General features: G+C 44.1%; 2 protein-coding genes across 5 annotated transcripts in view; both read right to left on the reverse strand.

The window, feature by feature from the left end:
• Window positions 1-246: 246 nt before the first annotated feature.
• Window positions 247-5998, reverse strand: CFL2 (cofilin 2). 2 transcript variants are annotated; one of them, XM_054635007.2, is made up of 4 exons: window positions 5838-5998; window positions 4086-4393; window positions 3914-3990; window positions 247-3822 (listed from the first exon to the last, which is right to left on the reverse strand). In XM_054635007.2, exons 1-4 carry the CDS (start codon window positions 5838-5840, stop codon window positions 3710-3712), a joined length of 501 nt encoding a protein of 166 aa, XP_054490982.1. In that variant the 5' UTR covers window positions 5841-5998; the 3' UTR covers window positions 247-3709. The 2 variants fall into 2 exon arrangements, with proteins under 2 accessions (XP_054490982.1, XP_054490983.1); XM_054635008.2 differs by lacking the exon at window positions 5838-5998 and adding an exon at window positions 5687-5811.
• Window positions 5999-17474: 11476 nt separating this feature from the next.
• Window positions 17475-21598, reverse strand: part of BAZ1A (bromodomain adjacent to zinc finger domain 1A) — a 65410-nt gene continuing 61286 nt past the window's right edge. For all 3 annotated transcript variants that reach the window (XM_054635850.2, XM_054635849.2, XM_054635851.2), the window contains 3 exons: window positions 20741-20883; window positions 19016-19103; window positions 17475-18484 (listed from right to left, as the gene is read on the reverse strand). In XM_054635850.2, coding sequence (XP_054491825.2) covers window positions 18294-18484; window positions 19016-19103; window positions 20741-20883 — 422 coding nt within the window. In that variant the 3' untranslated portion in view covers window positions 17475-18293. The remainder of the gene's footprint in view (window positions 18485-19015; window positions 19104-20740; window positions 20884-21598) is intronic.

Below are 21598 nucleotides of genomic sequence, written 5' to 3' on the forward strand. Positions count from 1 at the left end.
CAACAAAAGAAAAAGGCTATCTAGAACCAGCCCACTAAAAATTTCTTTATATCCATCTCCAGAGCCACTAGTGCTGGCTTTTGCTACAGTTGGATATTGATCTGAATGGGCAGCAGAAGAAACCTGTTACAAAAAATCCAGGTATTCCACAACTTCTTTCACAGTATCTGGGCTGCTCCCAGTCCAAAGACAACAAAGTGATTAACGTAGGTGATGTCTAGCACACAAACAAACTCAACAACTGAAGACATTTAAATTAATTTTATTTATACCAGGTTTTCAAAATCAGAAATATTTCAAAGAAGTTCAATAGACAGGTGCTACATTGATGATCTTTGATCCACCATTAGTGCCGTGTTTTCACTCTACAATCATTAACTCGCCACCACAAACTAAAGGGGACTTACAGAAGTTTATAAAAAATAGGCAGACATGAAAATTTGGTTTATACTGGAATTGGCATAAGAGAGTAAAGCTTATTATCAAATTGTGGCAATTGCTGTATTCCATCACTTGTTCTGAGGGAATGGTAGAGAAGGAAAAGTCTTCCCCTTAGTGAAACACTTTGGGTTTAACAGAGCATACTCAAATTCTGCTTCATGATGTGACCAGGAGTCATTTTTACAGTCAAGTCCATACAAATTTAAGCTTTGCACTTCTAAAATCGCCACAAGCATAAACCTCACTTGCACACTCTAGTCTTGGATTGGTTTTCCTTTTCAGAGAACTCAAACCCATCTATCTATACCTCTTCCAGGATTTACCAAATCAAACAAAACTGCTGGCTTTGAAATATTATTTTAGAAGAAAAATGCCATTTCTGCACAAGCTACTCTCATGAAAAATTTAACATTTCTTTATCAATAAAATAACTGAAGCCAAGATATCCAAAAGTCACGTCTACACAGAGATACACAGAAGATACTCAACTTGAGAGGATTTTCCTCCACTTCTCGATCACAATGAGGCCCTCACCATTTTGCATAATGACAGAAAACAACAGCTGACAAACCATTTTGGAACAGATGCCAGCTGTCTCTCATTTGTTTTATAATTCAAACAGTAACAGTTCTGTAGCACTTTATTGGTTTTTGTTTTTTTGTTTTTGTTTTTTTAAAAAGCAAGCCATCTGAATTGGACCTCACATCAGTCAGTCAGTCATTCATTTCAAGAACAAACTGAAGGCAGGCTGATCCTTTTGGATCCAAAACTTTAATTTGGTAGGAATCTTACATAAAGACAGTTTGTGCTTCAATTTCATAGCTAGTTGGACTGAGTGAATATACACCTAAGCTAGTTAAAAAAAAAAAAGAAAAAAAAAATAAACCTGTAATATTCAACTAAAAAGCCACAGACATTTTTCCGGACTGCAGCAAAAACAAACAATAAATTTAAACACAATACTCCTTAAAAAAGTTTACTGTCTAAAATGAAAATTCAAATGGTTTATTAAAATTTAACATTTTCCATTTTGGCTTTTTCTAAAGAAACAATTTATTCCTTGTGAAAAATCAGTTAAAAGATAATTTCATTTTACTGTACTGAAGTCAAGTTGAACATAAAGCACAGGTATCTTTACATTAAACTGGGCTTTGCATACAACATGAATGATCAGAAATAGACTATTTTGAGGAATAAAAAGTTGTGGGATTTTTTTTTTTTCACCTAGACAACATGCATACCATCAGTTATTTTGCAATCTTAAAAGGTACCTGAAAGGAGAGTTTTGTAGAACAAAACCAAGACTCATTAATACACTTAGTAAGTCAGTGGTCATCATGCCTTTTTACTTAAATTCTAGTAAAGTTTAGTCTACATAGAACAGCAAACACAATGAAGTGTGCAAGTCACAGGGATAGCCAGAAGCCTGAAATAAAGTCTTAAAGTTCTACAGGACAAGAGAGCCTAAACACAGTACCACTAGGTTATTTAAACTATTGGGGGGAGGGGGGAAATAGAGAAAGTATTTGGATTATTATCTGCTTCGTTGTTGAAAAAGGGCTATGAACTGAACATAAAGAGCCTGCATTTAAAAGCTCCACAGTTCAACTCTACCAACTTTTTAAAATAAGGTAATGATAAAAGAGCATTCCTTCAGCAGCATGTACAGTTCAGCTGCCAGTGGCTGCCTAATGGCGCTCCTTTATGCATACCAGGAGAATCATGTCCAGTTTTGCCATTTGTGGATAACGATGACAAGATACAAAAGCATGTGTTTGCCATAAATAGCTCTGGCTAACGGAGGGTTGCTCACACAGAGCAGATCAAATTCTCTATAAGGAGAGCATTATTTGGCTCCCAGCCAAAACACGTCCCCTATGCAAGCCTCAGTAGTGGCAAACACTTTCCAGTTCTATTTACATAGAAGCTAACAAGTAGAACAGTTCATTTAGGCTAATTCTTGTACTGGGTCGGTCTAACTATAACACTCAAGAAACAAAAACTCTTTTCCCAGCTTCGTACTCTGCATGTAACTGTTATTACACATCACCTTACCCAGAAAGACAGCAAGCTGTAAAAACTCCTGCAAGGTTTTACTCTGGCATGTAGAACTTTAAGAACATTCAGGTACAAAACACACTGCATGGTTAATTACTTCGTATTTTTGAGTTTCTGACACAAGTGTTTCATGGAACTAATGGTCTCCAGCAGTGGTAGCTTCTTTACTTTACGGTAAACTAGGAGCAGGTCCTTTATTGAACGGCCAGAACAGAGCCACAAAGTATTGTAAAGCAGTGCCTAAATCAGTATTAAAAACTTGCATTATTCAATATGAGATTAATGATTGTTTACCTTTACAATACTTTCCACAGAAGTTATTTGAAATATGCTTAAACACTTAAAAACTATATTTTCCAATGAAAACAAGGCAACGTTCTGTAATAAGCCACAAGTTTTATTGCAACGTGGCCAGTTTTTGATCTCAAAGAACAATGTTCCATTTAAGGCTCTTTTTAATACAGAAATTGCCACCATGACTGATGTTTTACAAAACTTTAGTGTTTCAAGACTCATATGGTAAACAGATAACTTCTACTCCTGTTCAGTAGTGTACATTCAATGGAAAACGAAAGGCATCATAACAGCTACTTCATTTATAAAGATATGCATGTAACAGGAATGAAACTGAGGTACTACAATAATTTGATGACACAGTTACAGCAACTTAATTGGCATTCCTTGGGGAGGGGGCGGGTCAAACATATTACAAAAAAGTGCTTTAAATGCATAGTGTTGTGTGCTGCCATGTCACAAAAATAGGCTTGTCAAGGCAGGTGAGGTGTATGAATGCACAAGAGCCTCATGGAACTGCAATCAAGTGCAACTGTAAGTAATACTGTAGAGAGTCTACCATCCGACCAGTGGACAATACTTTCAAGGCATTCGATTAGCTTACCCTTTGCTGTCTGCTAGACTATTTACATTAACTATCACATTCATTGAACATGTTGCAAGGAATGCCTGCAACGTCAGTTTTGGCCAAGAGGATGACGTGAAAGCATTCCTTGGATCCTACATAAAACTACCAGGATCAAACAGTCTAATGGCAATCACTGGTAGACTGCTTAACAATGACATCTCCTTCAGGGCGGTGGGGAAGGGGCTTATTTTTTGAGGAGGGGAGGGGATGGGGAGACTAATACTATTCCAATTGAACGAGCTGCAGAAATGGAAGCTCCTTAGATCCAGATGGCACTTGTCTGTCTTTTTATAAGGGTTTTCCTTCAAGTGAAACTACCACGTTGCCTCCCAATTTCTCTCCAAGTGTTGAACGGTCCTTAATATCATCCAAACCATTTACTTGCCACTCATGTTTAATACCTGAAAGACAGATGGACAACAATGTACTTGTGAGAACCTCAACATCTAAATGGCACAGTGGTTAACGAGAAAAACATTTTTAGGTCCATACCTGTAAATTTCTTTTTAATGGCATCTTTAGAGCTTGCGTAGATCATCTTGCTTTTTAAAGGTGCACTTTCAGGAGCCCTTTAAAGAAAAAAGCCAACAACAAACAGTTACTAAGTCATCCAGTGGTAGCTCCAGAATATTCAATTTTGACAGCAAGCTTTACTTTCACACACCAGAATATAAATACCAGGTCTTCTTTCTTAGATTCCTTTGTCTCGTATGTGGCATCGTACAAAGCGTATCGGCAATCATTCAAAGGTAGCAACTTCACAAAGGCTGTGTAGGGGTCCTCCACAGTATCACCAATGTCACCAACCAATATCTGCTTTGCCTCCTCTACAATTATTTGTTTTTTGTCATCACTTAAGCAGAAGAGAACAGCTTTCTTTCTTTTTTTAATCTCTTCTGGGGTTGAAGATTTCCTTACTTTCATGTCATTAAAAACCTTTATGACTTCATCATTCACTGTTACTCCAGAAGCCTGTAAAATGAGATCAAAGGAATAATTTAAACAGCAAAAATTAACACTCACCAGAAGACGATGATAGCCCACAGTGCAAGATAAAGTCTGCCTGCCCCCGTAAGAATAAAAATACTAAACTCGACCTGAACACACTATGAATTTAGTAATATTGGTAGGACTGGAGCAGAGGATACAAAGGAGGCGTGAATTCAGTAGTTTCTTGTTGTAGATCTCAGCATTTTCAGCTCAGCAGTTCTGGATAGCAGTTTCATACAACTAGTCACACAACTGTACTGCTCAAACAGTTTTCCTTTACCTTATCATGCATTTGGCTTATTTGGGGGGGAGGGGAAGAGGGAGTGATGGGGGGGTAGGAACTGAAGACAGGAGAGGAGTTTGTAATTTTCGGTTGGGATAGGAGGGGGTGGGGTTTTGGTGGATAGATTTTTGTTGGCTTTTTTTTTTTTTCTAGTAGAGCAAACACTACAGCAGCAGCTCACATCCAGCACTGTCATGATTCTCATTTTGTTGCGTGAGGTAAGGCTCTACAAGCAGCAGAAATGCTTTCTGCATTGTGTCAGCTTCAACACCGCGCCTTAAGAACTCCCGAATTTTACTTCATACTGCTGCGGGAGTATTGTTTGACTGATCTTCGTTCATATAAAAATACCGATTACAACTGTACAGCTCCCCATCAGGCTCGCAAGCCGCTCAAAATAAGAGCCTAAAACAGCAAGGAAACAAAACACCGGCAGGGCAAACGGGCAGCTCCAGGCAAAATTAAAATAATTTAGCAAACCCCGCTGCGAGTGAGCAACCGAGCTCAGCCCATCTGCAGCGCCCTTGCTCTCGGTCCAGCAATTACATCTGCCGAGGCAGCGCTGCCAGCGCAGGCTGCCGGGGAGGGAAGGCAGGTGCTCGCAGGGAGCCGCCGGCTTTGTCCCGGGGGCAGAGCCGCGGGCCCCTCTCCCAGCTTTGTTCATGGGGCCGGTGGAGCCCCGCCGCCCCGCACCCCCCGTCCCTGCGCGCCGGCACCCCCGCCCTGCCCCAGCGCTCCCCCGCGGCCGCTCCCGGGTGCCCCTCGGGCCCGGGCACCGGGCGGCTCCTCGCGAGGAGTGCGGGACCCCTCTCTCCGCGCCCACCGCCCCTCACCGCCCCGTCGGGCACTCGCACGCCCGGGCGGTGCCGCAGGGAGCGCTGCGCCGCCCGCCCGGCCAGGCCCCAGGCCCCAGGGCCCGGCCCCGGCCCCAGCCCCAGCCCCGCCGCCCGCAGCTGCCCCGCGGCCGCTCCCGCGTCCTCTTCCCCCCGCACCCGGCTAAAATTAGACTAAAATGGCCGCCGGAGGCCGCGGGGCCGCGCCGGGCCGGGCCTGCTCCGCTCAGCCTCGCTCGGCTCCGCCGGGCCGCGCCAGCCGCCCGCACCGCCCTCCCCGCCCGTCCGCGCCGCGCCGCGCCGCCCTTACCATGGCGCCGGGTCCCGGGGCGGCGGCGGCTGCCTGCGGTGCGGGGCTGCTGCACGCAGAGAGCGCTGCGCTGCGCTGGGGGCGAGGCGGGCGGGGACTCGGCCGGGCGGGGGATGAGCCGCAGCGGCCGGGGAGGGCCGGTCACATGGGCCGCGCCGCCACCACGTGCCGCCGCCGGGCCGCGCTGGGCCGGCCCCCGCGGGGAAGGGCCCGCAGGCGGCGGGACCCGCCCGGCCGCCCGGCCGAGGCAGCGCCGACGCCGGACTGCGGGTGCCTGGCCTGGGCCCCGCAGCCCCGGGCGGCCCCTTCAGCGGGCCCCGGCAGCGGCCGGCTGGCTGCGAGGGGGCGAGGCGGCCCCTCGGCTGGGCCCGGAGCAGCAGCGTCAGGCCGGGGCACGACGGGCGGCGCGGCCGCTCGGAGCCAGCCACCCTGCCCGCCCTGCCCGGCGCCGCTCCCCGGGCCGAGGCGCTCTGTGCTGCTCTGAGGGGTTTGCCCCCTGCTCACGGCTCGTGGCCCGGCGCTGCCAGGCTGCCCCAGCAGGCGGCACAGGCGGCATTGTGCCGCTGCCGTGTGCCACGCCGCCCTGTCCCCGCTGGAAGGGGATCTGTGCTGCGGCTGCCCCGGGCTGTGCAGGGAAGGGCCCTGGGCACAAAGGGACCCGGCACAAAGAGTGCTCTTTCTGCCGTCTTGGCAGAGCTGCTCAGACAGTGGGGCGGGACACAGCACGTAGGGCGGAAGGTGCATTAAAAGATGAGAAAATGACTTACAGGAAAACAAGGAAGGACAGCTTTCCCGACAGTGTTTTACTGTTCCATACTGAGCTGGACAGGGCTTCAGGCACAGGGCAACAAACACAGCATTTTATTTCTAGCCCATCCAAGTGGACAAGAGGATTCTCAGTCCTGTGTGACTCCTCACCCTGAACCGGTGTGTTTGAAAACCAAGGAATCCTAAACATTGAGGACCTCAAGGAGCTGTACCTGTGAGCCTGCGTTGTGACCAGCCAGCTCTCTCTCCCCCAAACACTTGAACTACTACCAGTATGGTGGTAGAAACCGACAAGCCAGTGTTTGTCAGCACGTGTGAATGTGTATTAGATTCCTCTATGTGTTTTAGATACATATATATTCGTATATTCATACTGCATTGTGTGAGGGATGTGTTGACATTTCTCCCCCCATTCTCCATTACTGCACATTACCTTGTTGATCAGCTGAGACACTATGTTTCCAATATCCTTTTTGAGTTACAGCCGGCCCTCTGGGTATATCCTCCCCTCTGGCTGCAGAATTCAAGACTGATTTGCATAATCAATATACAAAATTTGATTCATCAGCCTTGAAATCACTAATCCAGAGCTGTATTTACCCCTCAGCTCCTTACAGCCACACATTCCAGACTTCCTGCTGCCACTGAGCTGTTTGACTCAAGTCTTTTTTTTCCAGATGACTCGGTTACTTTTACTGCCTGTGTAAGTGCCAGCAATGTGGGACTCAGGAAGGAGTACCTTTATTGTATATTTGGCAAGCAGGTGTAGCTGTGCTCATGTGCACTACATCCTCTGGTGCTGCTGACCACGCTTGCTGCCATGCAAACTTCTAACATGTGCACAGGAGCAGGAATCTGCTGTGTGTGAGTGCCCTAGTCTCATGTCCTGGCCGAGCACCCTCAGTCACCTACATGGTGTTCCAGGTTCCTAAAATGAAAGGTGTGGAGTTACCAGCTCCAGAGTTGTGTGGCTGGATAGGTGCTCCAGGGATGACAACTGCAAAACTGTGCATGACTCACCCTCTGTTTTTAACACCATGGAAACTGAATAATGAATCAGGAGTGCTTGATGCTCTCTTCACCTCACAAGGTGCATACTTGAGGTACCCAGGCACCAAGGGCTGCTGCTTCTGCTGCTGCACATCACTGACTGATACTTGGCAGTCACCAGAGTACAGAAGCAGCACAGGCTGAAGGAGTGTGACTTTACAGAAATCTCTGACACAGAAATGAGTTTGCCAGAATTTGAGAGCATTTCTTAAAGGTGAAAAACAGGTCACAGGTAAACAGAAAGGGGTTTCTCATTTTCAAGGAAATTAATTTTGAACTCCTGGTGACTGCAGTGATCAGAGAAGGAATTTGTGACAGAGCCCACTGGTGAACTTTGGAGGCCAGAGAAATGGCCAGTATCCAGCCAAAAGCAGTAATGACCAAGCAAATCTTACTGCTGAAGCACACTCAGACAAAGCTGGTTCCTCACTTTGGCATCTCACTGCATTGAGAAGCATCGAGTTTCACTACCCCTGTGCCACAAGACCTGCATCCCACCAGGCACCACCGAAATAGCCCAATGATTCAGAGAGCCCAGCAGCAGCAGCAGCAGCAGCACTAAAAGCTTTGTGAATGATACCCTCTGTGGAGCACATGCCTCTGAGGAAGCCCTCCAAGGCTCCCTTTACCCTCTGTGGATGGAAGCAATGACTCACCGTGGAGCAGGAGGCACTCTTTGTTTGGATTCAGCTCCTGGGTGGTCATTAGTGAGAAATTATTATAATCGACTAAGCTGCCTTATGCACTGAAGCTCTTTGGTATCACAGTCCCTTCCTTTAGTGCTCTGTGCATCCTATTTGTTTTTCTGTGGTCCTCGCTGAGCTCAGTGTTACCACTTCAGCTTCATTTCCCATGGAAGCAAGGCCTCTGCTTGGCCTCCTCAGGCATCCCCTCTCTGACTTGGGCTAGTCCTTGTCTCAGCGACTTTTTGACTTGTTAGCTTGTTTGAGTTAAATCTGACACAAGAATAGAGGTCACAAAAGTAATTAAGATCCATAATTAAGTAATTAAATTTTATAAAATAATCTCATAATTCTTTGAGATAGAAGAAAGTGAGGCTATATGTCTACCAGTCCAATTCAGGAACCTGTTGGTTTCTGCTAGGGGCATTGGAGCTGTTACGGTGTAGCCAGATTACCTTCAAGAGGACTGAGCAGAGGGAAAGGAAAAGCAGAGAAATTTGCATAGATGCACACTGAAATGACAGAGAGTCTTAATACCATTCAGTTCAAAAAATCAACCTGTCAAGGAAGAGAAATCCATAGGAAACTGCATCTGATGTGATCTTTTGCTCAGGACACTTCTTTTTCTCCTTTGCTGTCCTGTGTACCTCTGCAAAATACCAAGTTTCCTTCTAACAATTCTGTATTTTCAGTGGGAGTGCAAAGAAAGCCAGACAAAGTCTAACTTTCGGTAATGTAAGAGAGCATTAGAGAAAAGCTGTGAAATGCTAACACTGAGTTTTTCAGTTTTTCTCTTTCCTTACATTGCAGATACATTCCTCAAAAAAAAACCAAAAAAACCCCCAAAAAAACAAAAACCAACCTCCCCCCAAAAAAAACCCTCACAAACAAACAAAAAACCCAAAAACCCACCCCAAAACAAACAAACAAACAAAAAACCACAAGCAAAAAACCATCAGTAAATATATTTGTCTCTTAAGTTGTGGATCCTGGCACGATTTTGCTTCAAGTTAGGAAGACCTGCAGTGCCTCCCTGTGCGCTAATTCCGGAGCCTGAAGCGAGGGGCAGTGTGCGTGTGCTGGTGTGAGGCACGGATCCGCAGCCAGCCCCATCAGGGCAGCTCCACACTCCACTATCCCTTTCCCACGGGTCACTTGTGCAGGTTTAAGCGGCCTCGTCCAGGGGAGCGGTCCCCGAATCCCCCTCGGGCGCCTCGAGCTCCCAGCGCACCGGGCAGGGCAGCGGCTCCTGCCGGGGGCCGGTCACGCCCGGGGGCTCTGCCCGCGGCGGGGCGGGCGCGCCGAGCCCCTTGCGTCACCCTCACCGGGAGCCGCGGCCGCCCGTGCCAGGACATTCCCGGGCTGAGTCACGGCCCGGCTGCTCCCGCCGCCGCCGCCTCGCAGCCCCGGCCTGCCAGCTGCTGCCCCGGGGCTGGGAGCGCTGCCCGCCTTGCCGCCGCCTTGCCCGGGGCTCCCGGAGCCTTTGCCGCCGCCCCGCTGGCTGCGGCGCGGGGATGCGCCGGGAGGGGCGGCGAGCGCGGTCCCGGGGCGGCGATGCCGGCCTGAGCGCTGCGATGCCTCACTTGGGTTAAGCAGCCTCTTCCCCTGCCAGGTGGGGAAGGCCCTTTCCAGCCCGTGCAGGGATGCGGCCGAGGAAAAGCTCCTTTTTCCCCTCCTCGCTTGTCAGCCGTCCGCGTTCCCTGGACGAGCTGACCTGATGCCGTATGCCGGAAGGGCAGGCAGGAGGAGGCAGCAGGGAGCGGCACCAGCGTCAGCCCAGCAAGGATGCTTGAGGAGCAGCAGCCACATGTTTTTCGGGGCAGGGTGGAATTCCCCCTCTCACACGTGTCACTGAATCACAACGCCGGGCAGCCACGGGCCTGTCAATGGACAGCAAAAGAGAGATTTAATTAAAATGTTATGTCTTGTAATGATGTCGTGTTAAGGATGGTATTTAAACACAGCAAAAAAAGGAAATAAAAATTCGTCTTGTGAGAGAAACATGAAAAATAATGGCAGAACAGAACAAAAAATTCCTCTACAGTTTAAAATACAGGGAAACTTCGCTCAGCCTTATTAATAAAAACAGAAGACAAAAATTAGCACATATTCGACTTTTACAAGGGTTTACACATTTGTAGCACTAGAAGAAATTGCTACTGTTTATCCTGCTAGCCTTTGTAATTCCCTATGCCCTACAAAATGTGTCTCCAACTGCTGCAGTGCCCTTTTGCTACGCACATGCATAAACAGCACTCAGCAATTTTTACAGTTTCCCCATGTCTTAAAAAATGAGCGATAGTCCATATGCTGGCAGTCTCCAAGTTTCTATCCTCAAGCTTAGAAAGTCAAATTCTGGTGCCTCTTATGCTAGGATTTTAGTAGACTTACCACAGCACAGAAGCAGAAGTTTTTGTTTCTTTTTGAAATCAGAAGAGAGATAAAAGTGTGGTTTCTTTCCTTACTCTGTATTGTGGCTCAACAGTTGGTTCCTTGCTCACAATATTATATTAATTATATTCTATTACATATTATATTATATTTAGTATCTAAATATAATAGATCTTACACAAAGAAGGAGTAAGGACAGCAGTAGTGTTACTGAAGTTCACATCTACAATTCTCTTAGCAGTGAGTTCATCTTGTTTATGTTTCTGAAAACCTGTTGAGCCACAGAGCAGTGACTCCTCTCAGCAGACAAGCATGACAGCTGGAAAGGGTCATTTCTTGAACAGCCTCAGCCTGGTTTGCAGGACAGCTGCCAAAAGTTAGGAAACAGCCAGCCATCTCAGCAGATGGCACAGTTTAAACTGGTGCACCTCCAGGAAAAAGTGGCAATGGTTTCCAAAAGCTCTTTTCCTTTAGGATAGGTGTGTGCAGACCTTTGAGTTGCTGGGGCTGGCTAGCACGTAACGTGTATAATGATTCAATTTTGTTATGTTCTTTTTTACAGGAGAGCCCCCCCTGAGACAGGGCTCCTGGTAGGACAAGGAATCCTTGTTTTTCTGTGCTGGACAAGTGCAAAGCACTACTGTACACAGATTGTACAGATCTTTCAGGCATTAATCCCAAGTCTTCCAGGCTTGGCCTGATTCTGCTACTAACCTTCATTGCTCTGTGCCTCTTTTCCTGCTGGGGTTCTGTCATCACGTTGGAATAAAGTCCTTGGAAAATGGACTGTTTCTAATCATGATCAGCACTTCTATGGTATTGCAGGTCTGATTTAAGGAGACATCTTTTAAATACAAAAAAGAATCACTAGTAAAGGATCAAATACTCTCCAGGAGATAGATAAAGCCATGACTAAAGTGTGAACATGGCAGAGATTAATTCAAATGGCCTGTTTTGATTGGAAGTTTTAAAGGTCAGACAAAAAGGAGGACAGACATTCTCTTTGATGAAGATTGACCTCAAGGGTTGGTTCTAAGAAACCTCTTAAAAGCAACAACTATGGAACCAAAAGATGCACCGTCTAAACCTATTCAAGCATTTCAAAGCCCCCTCACAAGATACAGTGCTTAAAAAGTTGATAGTGCCTTTTAAAAACCACAAAGTTTTTCTTTTTCAGACAGCAATCTAAAAATAGAACTTTAGCTCAGCCTAACATGCTAAATACATGAGTTGAGATCACTTTCTGGTGGTTGAGGATGGGCTTTAGGATGACTGAGGCCCAGGAATATTTATAACCATTGCTGGATCGTGGGGCCTGTCGGTCAGTGCAGAAGTGTCCTCTGGTGACAGCAGCATTCACAAGCTGTGCCAGGACTGCAGAGCCCAGCATGTGACTGATGGTGGGATCTGCACAGGAATGCTCATGAAAAGCAACTATGAAGCCCCACGCTGCCCAGTGTCAAATGCAGAACTGCCATCCAAACCCCAAACATTTTAACATCCTGGCTCCTATTTCTGCCATTCTGAACACAGAATTCACAGCAGATGAGCCACAGCACTGCCTGTCTCTTCAAAGTCCTTTCCTCTCCAAGCTAATTTTATCTGTAGAGTGCTCAAAAGAGAAAAATTGGAAAGCACGTAGATTATAATACACATTCTTATAGGACTGTTACCCTAGGAACTATCAATATAAATCCTAAATATATTGGTAAGACAAGACTATCAAATTGGCAAAGCTGGACTGTGTGCTATCCTAGCAGAGCAAGGTAATCCTTGTAGAGGATTCCTTCTAACCTTGTAACAGGGAAATTCTGGGACAAGCATGCCATTTTCAGTCCCTCCATATGGCATGGTTAAACCGGGCAGCACAAGCACCAGAATAACCCCAGACCACGATGCTGTGGCACATTTTGTGTTATTCAAATAAAGACCCTTTCTTTCATGGTTCTTTGAAATCAATCTAAGGAAAGAGACGAACAACAGCAGAGAAGACAGAAGTGAAAGCTGATCTTCCATGGCCATCGGCCAGCGTTTTGGAGAGTATGCTGTCATGTAACATCCTTGTAGGAAACTTGGCCCAATCAAACATTTCTCTCATCAAAAGCGAGTGACCTGAACAGCTGGATAAACGTTGTGAGCAAGCAGGGAGGCTCAGGCAGAATGCTGGAGCTTTGCTGCCTTCTCCCCCCTCTGGCAAAGGCTGCAGGACATGGTGTGGGCTGAGCACCTCCAGCCTGGCCGGCTGCTGCGTACCCAGAGCCGCTCACAGGGCAGCCGCTGATACAGCCCTGTCTTTGCAGACCCAGGAACACTTTTTTTCCTTCTTTCACCCCTAAAAAAATTTAAAGGTTGAGTTGCACCTTAAAAATATATATTTAAAATAAATTCAGCAGTTTTCCAGGAAAGAAGCACTACAAACCCAGGAACTGATATATTATGATAAAGAAACAAACCTAAAGTTTGTCTCAGTGCACTTTTTGGAAAACACATGCAATCTGTGGCTTTCTGCCCCAAGAACGTTTCAGGTGTAGCTTGTATTGATGTGCATTTTATTGCAGTCCAAAAAATGCCTTCCATTACCTGAAGGGAGCTTACAAGAAAGCTAGAGGCTCTTTTTACAAGGGCATGGAGTGACAGGACAAGGGAGAATGGCTTCCCGCTACCAGAGAGTGGGTTTAGATTATGTAAGAGGAGGAAATTCTTCACTGTGAGGTTGGTGAGGCACTGGGACAGGTTGTCCAGAAAAGTTGTGGCAGTGTTCAAGGCCATATTGGATGGGTCTGTGAGCAACCTGGTCAAATAGAAGGTGTCCCTGCCTATGGCAGCAGGGTTGGAACAAGATGATTTTTTTGAGGTCCCTTCTAACCCAAGCCATTCTCTAAGTTCTAGGATTCATGAATGTTAACCATTGTTTTAATAGTCAGTGACTTAGAGCAGTTAAAAATCCCAAACTTTGCCTAAGTATATACAAATACATCCACAAATACAAAATGTGTTTTAGGGATGGAGCTACATCAGCATCCCTATTGGGAAACAAGGTAATCAGTTTACTTACCTGCATTTATAATTCTGATTTGCAGCACAAATTATTTTACCTTTTGCATCAGTCTTCATCCAGATATCATCTTCAAACCTGAGTGCCCTGAAATGGGAAGTGTTCTTATTGGTGATAATTGGAGACGAAGAGTTTTTACACAGGCCTGATACTGGACATATACTCAATTGAGCACTTCAAAGGCAAGCTTTTAATTGCACTGCCTAAGGAAGCACCAAATTAAGGGAAGTGGGTAGCTGATGAAGGGCAGGAGGAAGAATGCATCACTTGGTAGTAGGCTGAGAAATCTCAGAATATGCCCTTGCAGCAGGCTGGGTAAAGCACCAGGAGCAGCCCTGCAGAACTGGACTATGTCACTGTTGGGAAGATCAAGGCACTTGAGGAGTGCAAGGGAAAGATCTCTCAGAGTTACAGCCAAATGCTGTACAAGAAACTTCCTGCAGTTGTCTGGACACTGGCAACTTCTTTAGAGTGAGAAGGCTTTTTGAGGGCAGAAATAGTCCTTGCTAGCCTCAAGAAGTGTTATCTAGAATCACTGTGATCAGTTACAACAGGGATCCCCAATAGGTAACGTGACCTGTGTTAGATGTTATTTATTGAATACAAACAGATAAAACTTGGAAGAGAAAGATCACTGCAGGGTAAGGGTTAACTCAGTGGTTACATCAATGATTCATAAACCACAAATGTAATCTCCTAAATCCTAAAGCACCAGATTACCAGTGCAGCACAAACATGGTGCTGGGTAGGACTCTGGCACGGTCTGCTGTCCCCAGAGACCTGCTCCCTGCACATGTCCATGGAAGGCTCTTCACTTCTGCACTGTGACAGATGCAGGGACAGCTGGTTCTGGGGCAGCTGGTGACTGCAGTGGGGCTGTTCAGGGTCTGCCTCCCTGGAGCTATATATGTACATTCAAACTGGTTCTCAGCTGCTACGTACTGGTTTCTAATGCCCCTATTTGCTAAGATTATGCTAAGATAATATTTTTTTTTATTGTTAATACTAGTTTAAGTGCTCTGTGCTAAGTCCTTAAAACCTCACCCTCCACAAAAGAGGCATCCAGTAGTGGGTGCTGGGGCACTGGCCCCAACTCATACCCCTCACAAAGAAGAGTGCTAGCTCACATCTATCATGGGCTGCCACACCAAAGCAACACAAGCTTTCCAGCATTGTTACAGACTTCCAGAAATCAGACTTCCAGCAGGTGAATCTGACACTGGATATGCCAGTCAAGGTCATCACCTGCCTCCTAATACAGGTGAAGGGACTTGATACAAGTCCTAGCTACGCTGATGTTGACACTTAACAGCCAGTATCAGCTTGACTGCAACCACCACAGAAGGCTACAGCCAGCATTTGAAGTGGCCTTCACCTTCCTACCCACCTGCTTGGGTAGGAAGGGCTGCTTCTAGTACCAGCAGTCACTGTGGGGATTGGTCTTCTGCAGCTTTGGTAGCCTGTGGTGGCCAGAAGGTGAGCAAGATTTCTTTGAGGAAATTCTGGTGTTCCCTGGACAAGAGAATCCTTTGGATTCTTTGGGCTCTAAAAAACTATTCCAAGAGAATAGTTTTTGAGAGCCCAAAGGGACTGGTCCCACGGCTACTGAAGAGTCATGTACAAAAAAACATCAGAAGAAATTGCCTAGGGCAGTTACTCAGCTCTGAAATGAATGAAAGGGGCAGAATTTGCACAGCAGGAAAAGCAGCTGGTGTTGCAGTATCCAGATACATGCCAGGGCTAAGATCTATGGAAGCTACCAAGAAGGGCAAGACTTTCACTGTTGCATCTTGTTAAAATGCTTAGAGCACAGATGCTACACTTGATGCTACACTTACACTCAACTAAGCCTACTGCCTCTTTTCTACAGCCTCATCAGTCTGAATCCAAAACGAAGCTGCTCACCCTCTCCATTTTGACACCTTTGTGAAAAATTTGCCTGAAGCCCTGACAGATACTGTACAGATCTTACTCTGATGGTAACATCAGGTGGGATGGCTGATCATGGTAACACACTTTCAGGGGGAAAAGATGGATGAGGAGCATGAATATTTCAGCCCCTAAGACAAGGAGGGAGACAGAAGTAACCCCCCTTTTCCCAAAGGCCATAAAAAAAAATGTCCTGACACAGCTAAGAAAAAGCATCACTGAAGTCTGAAAAAGCATCAAAGAAAGTACCAGACCAGGCAGTCTGCTCTGAGGACTTGGTTCATGCCTCACAAGCACCACCAAAGCCAAGGACAGTCAGAGCTGAACTGCACATATGGCAGACAGGAGTATTTTGAGCACAGCTGTTCAAAGCAGAATAGCACCTCCTGTATTTCACCTTCAGTGTATGTAAGTGAGGCCTCAGGCTTGCAAACTCAAAGGGAAATCAGTAACTTCGCTGAGCACAAGCATACAAACACCATTGTCAAGCAGAGATTTGGGTTGGACTGTTCCCACTTGCTCTATCCAAACCCAAAATTATAGCTGCATTGTTAAGGGGATGCTATTGAAGGAAATAACCCTGGAAAAAGAGTGTTAGGAATGAACAGCTGGGAGTAGGTTTGGAACAGAAATTATTTAACTTACATCTGCCACAGACAGACTTACTCAGCTCACTGTGCCCCTCCTCAAAATGTATTCACACTCAAGTCAATGGGGATTATTCATGTGAACAAGAATGAGCACAACTGTTTGTGCAACCTACTAGTCAGGACTTTGACAGCCTCACAGGACTGGACAGATGCAGGGGTACCAAGTACAGCTTACACCCTGCAACCAAGTCTTCTGCTGCTCATATTCCTTGCAGAATTTAGCATTCTTTACTGGGAGCATTTCTTTTGTGGGAACAAAAAATGTCTCTTAAATATAGACAGAGATGTCAGCTCTGAACTGAGAGCTTTCTGTGGAAGCTTTCCACAGAAACTCAGAAGTATTAGCAGACATTTCTAAACAACATCCCTCCCCCTTCTCATTCTTATAATTTTTAAAAATTATTTTTAAAAATCACCAACCCACAACTGCAACACTTTGAACTGATCAGTCTCCTATCCACCACACCCATTCCCTGAACTCAAGAGAATGCCCATTCTCACACCTCTAAGGCAAGGTAAGCACTACAGCAGCCAAAGCAAGCCCACAATTACATAGCAAGTAGTTGTTAGGAGCATATTCAGGCTTTAACCCTTTAACACAAGCTGCATAAACACAGGGGGAAAGATGCTCCAGCAGCAGCAAGCCTCATGTTTGTTTTTCCTACAGCTCCTTCCTATCCCCAGGCTTCCACTCCATAGTTTTTTCTCGGATTATGGCATATCTCCAAGAGGACGGGACTGATTTAAACCTATTAACTCAAACTGAGCTTAATAAATTTACATTAATAAATATTGAAAATAAAACTATCAAGCATACTAAGGATACTTTAAAGAAGCTGCTGGTCAACTGAACAAATCTGTGAATTTTACACAGTAGAGATGCAAATTAAAGATCCATACAACTTACCCAACTCACGTTACTCCAGACAAACTGATGGACACTTGCATACCTCAGAGACCAGCTAGCACAGTGGCTGCAGCTGCCCAGAGTGCTGGCTGGGGTACTCATACTGGAACCACATTCTGCTGTGTTGCCTCCAGCAAACTGTCCTCAGAAATTAATGGAAAGGTGGTGCAGCAGTACAACTCAAGAGGAAGTCCAAACTCAACATACTTTGAAAAAATGTGTCATTTTATTTGTACACTTCCAAAGCTGAATGTAGAAATTTAAGAGTACAGTCCTGCAAATTTACTCATTGCTAGAAGAACTGCCAGGGACACAAGAAAGTATTTATTGATTGATCATCAAGTCAGAGGGGAAAAACAAACAAACAAACAAAACCCCACCCTCCAAAATTTAAAAAGTTATGGGACTTTTTTTTTTTTGCCCCAAGTACAAATTTTATAAATACAAAACAAATTCACAAATTACTTTGAATGCTAAATAAATATCTACTTAATAAACTCAGACCGAATACCTCCAGCCAGCACTGGTACAGTACTTGAAAAGATATGCAGTTGTACTCATTAGTGTTGAGAAGATATGCTCAAACAAGTTTTAACAACACACACAGTTTCTTCAACTGTGCTACAGCAGAAGATTTTCTCTGAGTTGATAAAGCCCTCAATACCACAGCTCCTACAAAATCTAGAGGATGAAACAACGTTATTTTGTGCAGGAAAAAACAAAGTACTTCTGGAAGATATCTGGACACATGAATGTATTAAAAATGTACAAAACCTCTGTAAACCAGTACTGTATCCAGTACATCTATCAAAATTATTAGACACTGAATAAAACTGTAGCAAAGGTAATCTTTCCTACATTCTCCTGAGTGCTTAATATTATATTGAGAATATAGTGCAGGCCACACTTCAAGGTGGTTAAACAGTTGTTATTGCTTTAAATAGACATGACGACTGGGTAATTTAACAATCCATTTTAATGAATGTAATAAATTCCCTCAAGAACTCCTTTGGAAGGCAGAGGTTAGATTCGAGATTTCTTCGCCGCGGGAGCGGTGTGGTCCACGTTACCAGATGTGATGGGAAGTCCAAGCTTTTGAGCCTGAATGTGGAAGAAAGCTTGAAGTCTAGTTCCAGCTTTTGCTTCACTTGTGTTACGAGGGTTGTATTCAAAGCAGTTCGAAAACATCAGCTCAATATCTTCAATGAATTCAGCTAGGGAATAAAATAAGTTAATTTAGCATGTTTCAAGTCATCAGCAGTCTGACAAACAGTATGGCACCAATAAATCAGTACAGTGATCCTATGCAGAGCCGCAACACAAAAAGGTCTTTACGTGTATCGAGTTTCTATCCTTGTATCGGTGCTGCTCCATGTCAACATTCTTCAGTTTCTCTGATTATCAATACAGGAAATACAAATCAGAGACAGGAACAACAGTACCTTTTCTAATTATTCCATCAGTGTCACTCTTTGATATTAAAGGCTTGAGAACTACCAGAAGTTTCATAGCTGTCCATTTCTTATCTATCCATCATGTATGTTAGTAGGAAAGGAACTATGTTCAACAGATTTTATTTTAAAAAAGTATTAGTAATTGCTCTTTTAAAAAACCTAAAACACCACAAAACCCCAAAGCAAACACAATTTCAGCTTTCTAATCATCCAACACAGTTCTATTTTAGGACAAGGATTTAAAGTGAGAGAACATGGTACAATATACCCCTTTCAATAAATAATACTTACATGCTAACTTATATTCACATTTATTCACTTTTTCACGGATTATATTTAAGGCAATAGGTTTTTTGATTATATCATAGTAGTCTGGTACCTAAAAGAAAAAATTCAAACAAAAAGATTAATGGATAAACAAAGGGAAGCTTAAATTCTGCCTATGTAAAACATTAAAACAAATAATGTATCAGCAAAAGGCATTTATGTTTTGCTTTTGAATAAACAGAGGAGTCTTACACAACTACCTTCATTCCCTGAACTGAATACCAGTTTTCAGGCACTGTTTTTTTTTTTTCTATCATTCAAGTAGCAGATTACAACAAACATTAGCCAGCAATTTAATAAATAAATCTACTCCTAAATGCCCTGTGAACAACTATAAGAAAATTGCATGAGCAGATAAGCATTGTGCTGTTCCAGCTATTCCCACCTGTCAAGTACAAAAATTATTTCCAATATTTTAAATTTTTTATTTTTCCTGCAATCTATTACAATGTTAAAAGCTCTTTAATCATGAGTAATAATCATTTTGACTCCACCACTATTCATTCAAAATTCAGAGATTCCATTCACTTGTGTTGAAGAGCAGGAAGCAGGAGATTCTACGCAAGTACTATGGGATCAAGAGTCAGGGGAGGAAAAGGACTGCCTAACCCTTAAGTGTACTGATCATTTGGATCCAGTTTTGAATTCCAGTAAGCACCAATTCCTGGGTGCCAGTCTCACAAAGTGGGGTGGGGGAAGCAAAAGAAAAAGGTATCTGATCCAAACATGTCTTCCCCTCCTCCAAGGAAAGGTACCCACATGCACTACCATTTATGTTTTAAAACCAAGGTTTTGGTTATGGCCTGCAATTTTATTCTAGATCAACTGCAACCTGCAAACAAACCTAAAGGAAGAATCAGTAAAAAAACAGAATTAAACTGAAATATTTTTCATTCCTTTTCCTTTAGGAGTGCTGTTTATGTAATTACTAAAAAGAAAAGAAGTATTTTTCTCTTTCTGGCTTGCTGTGCACTGCCCATTCAATGTATCCTTTACATTGTCTTAAAGGCAGCTAAAAGTTTAAACCAAAATATCTATCATGATGAAGAAAATCTGGGTCTGGTATGGATTTCTCCTTCCAACTATATAGAGACTATCCCTTAGTGATGGATTCAGGCAAACCAGAATGCACTGAATTCTAGCAGTTTAGTTTCAGCACCAAAACTAAGTTGAATTCTCCATCTTTCTTTGCATTCACCAGATTCTTGCCCTTCCCAACATAATTCCAATACTCTATTATTAGGCAGTCACTATTCTCCATTTCATTCAAAATTCCTCTCCTCCTCTGTTTACTTTGTTCATTCACATTTGTACATCATTCTCTTTGTCCAGATAGATTACCCCTCCAACTATTTGTGACTCTGAATTCAGCATTTCAGGTCTTTATTAAACAGCTATTATTGCTAGTTTTAGCAGAGCCTCAAACACCAAACTCTGGGTTTTTTAAAACCAAAGCATTTCACATTTTAAAATGCCCAGTGAAAAGTTTATGTAAAATTTTGCCAATACCACATCAATTGTGGAAGTTATTTCTGACACGAAATATCTGAGCTGAAATGCAAGAGTTCTCCTGAATCCCATTGCTTGGCTCTATCCTGCAGTTTGCACCATGGTGTATATTCCCCAGGTTTACCAGCAGCAAGCAGGGCTCTCAGCCATTACTGCTGCCTCTAGAGTTGTGTCAGTTACCTGGATTTTGGAAACCAGTTTCATGAAAGGCCAGCTGTCATCATGCCGCACCAGCTCCACTATCAGCTGTTCAAAAGCTGAGAGTTCATGGACTCCGCCCTGACGTCCTGAACTTCTCCTGCTCAATACTGGAGGAGATGATTCTGGAAAAAAAACCAACCCAACATCCCCCAGATAAAGATTAAAAGCCTGACAAATAAAATAAAATTTTTTAAAAAATTAATAAAAAGCTGAAACACCATTATTTTGGGGTACTAAAACTGTAGTTTAAAAGCACAAGGCATGTAGTTTGACCTAAAGTAGTAACTATAGTCCAGTCTTGTCATTTACTACTAAAATGTCTCTCTTGCCATACAGAATGCTAAGTACCAGGCCTTAGCTGGGTGCCTCCTCCATTGCATTAATTTTGGACGTGATTTTTTTCACTGATTTCAATCTTAAAACAATTTGTTAAACACTTGAAGAAAAGCCCTGTTAGAGAAAAACAAGAATAAGCTGCCTGCTCCTAACTTTTACTTTCACAAAAACCTCTATTCAGATTGGTTTTATCTGCTTTCAAGAGTAGTCAGCAGGGTAGTTAAAGGAAAAGTTCAGACATTCTGAATAGTGACAGACAGAAATGGTGAAGAATACAAGGCTGCTACACTGGAGTGCAAGCTCTTTTACGCTCTTCAGTCTCACACTGGGTCCTTTTTGTTTTAAAAGTTATTGTATCTTTCCAAGTATTTCCTTACCATCAAAGTATTACTTTAACAAGCACAGACACCGTTAGCCCTATACCAGGCAGACAACATTTTTCTTCTGGAAGCAGTTTCTTGTTCTGTGTGTATATTCCCAATTTCACTCTATATGTGCTCT

This window comes from Agelaius phoeniceus, chromosome 6 (assembly GCF_051311805.1).
Source record: "Agelaius phoeniceus isolate bAgePho1 chromosome 6, bAgePho1.hap1, whole genome shotgun sequence".
In the NCBI taxonomy this organism is placed as follows: domain Eukaryota; kingdom Metazoa; phylum Chordata; class Aves; order Passeriformes; family Icteridae; genus Agelaius; species Agelaius phoeniceus.

What these genes read in the sequence shown, in the direction of transcription:
- CFL2 (XM_054635007.2), bottom strand. An exon ending in GACCTGGTATTTATATTCTG is followed by an intron (nt 3,991 to 4,085) that starts GTGTGTGAAAGT and finishes TTTTCTTTAAAG; the next exon opens with GGCTCCTGAAAGTGCACCTT. An exon ending in CATTAAAAAGAAATTTACAG is followed by an intron (nt 3,823 to 3,913) that starts GTATGGACCTAA and finishes TCTGTCTTTCAG; the next exon opens with GTATTAAACATGAGTGGCAA.